At 39.4% G+C, this 3,945-nt stretch overlaps 1 protein-coding gene across 2 annotated transcripts; it reads left to right on the top strand.

Annotated features, from left to right (window-relative positions):
• The first annotated feature begins 841 nt into the window (after window positions 1–841).
• LOC127634845 (neurogenic differentiation factor 6-A-like) lies at window positions 842–3,695 on the top strand. 2 transcript variants are annotated; one of them, XM_052114553.1, is made up of 2 exons: window positions 842–950; window positions 1,332–3,695. In XM_052114553.1, exon 2 carries the CDS (start codon window positions 1,342–1,344, stop codon window positions 2,320–2,322), a length of 981 nt encoding a protein of 326 aa, XP_051970513.1. In that variant the 5' UTR covers window positions 842–950; window positions 1,332–1,341; the 3' UTR covers window positions 2,323–3,695. The 2 variants fall into 2 exon arrangements, with proteins under 2 accessions (XP_051970513.1, XP_051970514.1); XM_052114554.1 differs by having other exon boundaries at window positions 915–950; window positions 1,336–3,695.
• Window positions 3,696–3,945: the final 250 nt, after the last annotated feature.

Consider the following 3,945-nt stretch of genomic DNA (forward strand, 5'->3'; position numbering starts at 1 on the left):
AAAAACCATTATGTCTATGGAAAGTCCCCATAAAACATGGAAACACAACAGGTGTGATTTGGGTGTGCGCATGCTTGTGTGTGTGTGTGTGTGTGTGTGTGTGTGTGTGTGTGTGTGTGTGTGTGTGTGTGTGTGTGTGTGTGTGTGAAAACACTGTTGATTACCTGCCCATTGTTTTAACATAAGACACATTTTTGTCTTCATTATATTTCCTCTAAGTTCAATTATGTGATTTATTAGGTCAAATAATCATATTTCCATTATATTCAGGTGAAGATCACAACAGAAAATGGCCTTTATGATGGTAGACAGTTCCAGCTTAGTCATTTGGCAAATGCCCTTAAAGAGACTGCCCAGGCAAACAAGAGCCATCAATCATCCTTTTCTTGCTGCCATTCACCAGCACTTTATTTTTTTTCATACAGAATACCTGATATAAATAGGAAACACTTGCAGGTTCTATTAAAATGGACAATTTAGACCACCTATATTTGTGTCTGTGAAACAATCCAACATCACTTCCTTTATATATTTCACTCTGAAGAGCAGAGACTAGGAAACAGACAATCATGTCCATGTCATAACATTCCTGAGCAGTCTGCTCCTGCAAACCAATGGCATCAGATTCTAATGGTGAATTCTGGTACCTGGTCCTTATTTAGGCTGCATTGTGGTTTTGCAGTGGTACGCAGCTCGAGGCACACGCCAGATGATCAGGGAGGAATACTGGTCCCCCAGGACAGAGTCACATGACCAACCCATGGCACGTGACGTCAGCGGCAGATGGCATGGGTACCAGCTCTGGCAGTTGGCATCAGTGTCATTTCTCTTAGCGCGAGACTAGGAGAACAGTGGGGAGGTGAGAAAATCGTACGAGCTGTTTAAAAACCAAGCCGGAAAAAAGTTTAAAAATGGAAATATGAAAACTGTCTGACACCAGAATAATACAGGTAAGGATGTAGGTGTTTTTCTTAAGGATGGACAGTATAACTGTGCCTTTTCACTTGATTTTACAGCCTTATATTTCATAAATGCATTTATTTGGATAGATATCCCACATGAAATAAAATTTGCAGATTTCAATATGTTGCATCCCTATGCAGAATGTGCTGCAATTGAGTTTTGTTATATAAGGGTCAGATTAATGTGTGCATTGCTTTGATTAGAGAATCAACATCACTTGCTGTCACATGGAATTCAAACCTGTCAAATATGAATCATTATTTTTATGTCAATGTATAATGGAGCACTGATTTATTCATTTTAGTTTACTTTGTTTCAATGGCATGCTGAATCATTTAGAAGATCTGTCATATTCTCCCTATCCCCAGAAAGAGCGCAATGCTGACTCTACCGTTTGGGGATCCTGTCATAATAGACACTCAATTTGGGCCAAACTTTCCACGGGACTGCGTGGGTGAAATTAAGGTCAATAAACAAGAACCGTTAAAAAACGAGACGATGAACGACGAGGATTCGGAGAAGGATGAGTATGAAAGGGAGGACGGACAGGACGAGAACGGTTTGCCTCGGAGGAGAGGGCCTCGGAAAAAGAAAATGACCAAAGCGCGTGTCGACAGGGTGAAGCTGAGACGCATGGAGGCCAACGCGCGGGAGAGGAGCCGAATGCACGGACTGAACAACGCCCTGGACAGCCTGCGCAAGGTGGTTCCCTGCTACTCCAAAACGCAGAAACTGTCGAAAATCGAGACCCTGCGACTCGCCAAGAACTACATCTGGGCGCTTTCGGAGATCCTGAGCACAGGAAAGAGGCCTGACCTCTTGGTCTTCGTGCAGACTCTGTGCAAGGGGCTCTCCCAGCCCACCACCAACTTAGTGGCCGGTTGTCTCCAGCTGAACGCAAGGAACTTAATCACGGATCAGATAAACGGGGAGGCGTCTTTCTCTGGCAGGTCACCGTACGACTCAATGTACACGACCTACCAAAGCACTGGTGTGGTGACGCCCTCCGGACACGGTAGTGGCGCTGTAGAAGCCGTCAACCCCTTCAGGCCGTTCAACTACTGCAGCTCCTACGAGACTTTCTACGAGAGCGTCTCGCCGGAATGCGCTAGTCCCCAGTTCGACGCCCCCCTGAGTCCTCCTATGAACTTCAACGGTATATTTTCCGTCAAGCACGAGGACCCGATCGATTATGGCAAGAGCTGCCACTATGGCACGCGTTATTGCGCAGTGCCGCCGCGCACCTCCATCAGCCAGAGCGCAAGAGGATCCTCGGATCTCCATTTCCCCTATGACATTCACCTCCGCGGCCAATTTTACCCGGGTCAAGATGAATTAAACACGACTTTTCATAATTAATGAGAGAAAGTCAAATGTGACAATAGGGTGATGACTGAAGAAAAAAAATGCAGGACTTTCAATCGCATTACAACAACGTATTATTCGTATTATTTATATTGCAGCCCGTCTCTCTGGGTAGTAACTTGGGTCTGATGATTTATTATGTATCCTTTGTACTTGGAAAATGTGCTAACAGAAAACACAATGTTCCTAAATGAATTGTTTTTATTGGTTTTAAACTATCCAACAAAATATTTGGTTTGTTATGCATATCCGGGTTAAGATATAAGATCTTTGTTTTCGGTTAAATTGAATGTATGCTAATCTTTTATACGCCCACACGGACCATACAGAGGCAGTTATACATTTATTTAAGATGTCAGTCATATGTTTGCGATGAGTATTTAGTCAAATCCGAGAGCAATAACTGCTAAGGGTGCTATGCAAACACACCATCCTTTCAAAGTCTTTTAATTCTCGACTTGACCCGCTGATTTATCCACACAATGTTCGCACAAAGTCTTTAAAATATTGTGGAAAAAAAGACTTAAATGGTATTAGTTAATCATTTTTTACCACATAGGCTACATTTGTTTATTCATTCGTTAAATGTAATAATAACATAAATTGTATGTGTTTGCTTGGAGTCAGATTTTCCAAATGAAGAAAGTTTCGTGAGGTTTAACACAGGCGTATTATTGATTGTGACGTCAAGAATTATACTAATAGTAGTAATAATAATAATAACAATTTATTATTTGAATCAATGAAAAGGTAATCAATATATTTATTTTCAAACAAAATATGATAGGATATCAAATACAATGGCTAAATAATAATAAAACAAAAACTAAATAATGGCGGTATATATTAATTAAAGATTAATTTGTTTCTTTCATTCATTTTAATGTAATTTAAATTTATATGTGCGTACAATCACGTTTTGAACTTTTACATTTCCAAATATTAACTCACGTTCACACAAATCACATTGATCTGAATGCGCATAATTTTACTAAAGGATGATATAGAGAAAAAAACAACACAAAAATGTAATTGCATTACGCAACATGTTGTTTGACAGCTGTGACTTTTCGACATCGATATAATATTGGTGGCACGTTGCTCTGAACAATCGGTCAAGCAAATGCATTTGAAGCATGTAAAAAAAATCTAAAAAGAAAGATGTCCTGTTTAGTGAACTCATGTCACGGGAATACTTGCCTTAATATATTTGTTACACATAATTTATGCAATGTATAATGGACGTCTTCAGTGGTGGATTCGTGAATTCTTCTCTTTTGTGAGAATTTCTCTCACAAAAAGGTTGTGAGATTTGTTTTTGTGCAAACATGACTGAATGCACTGAAACTGGTCATGTGCCGATTTGTACACTGTCAAGCTGTTTTGTACAGTAAAATAAAGTTTAATTAAATACAGCTTTCTCTTGAAATTTTCTGTTCAGCCCAGTGCAACAAAATGCATGACTGTCTCTCTATTAAGAGTAAATCAATATATATAAAATGAACAGATTCAAACAAACGTCGCATTCGTTCTCAATGTATTCATTATGTGTAAAACCATTTTTAAATGCATAAAGTATAAGAACATTTGTAGAAGTATATGGTTATATTATTTAGG

The sequence above is a fragment of the Xyrauchen texanus genome, chromosome 42 (assembly GCF_025860055.1).
Source record: "Xyrauchen texanus isolate HMW12.3.18 chromosome 42, RBS_HiC_50CHRs, whole genome shotgun sequence".
NCBI classification, from domain to species: domain Eukaryota; kingdom Metazoa; phylum Chordata; class Actinopteri; order Cypriniformes; family Catostomidae; genus Xyrauchen; species Xyrauchen texanus.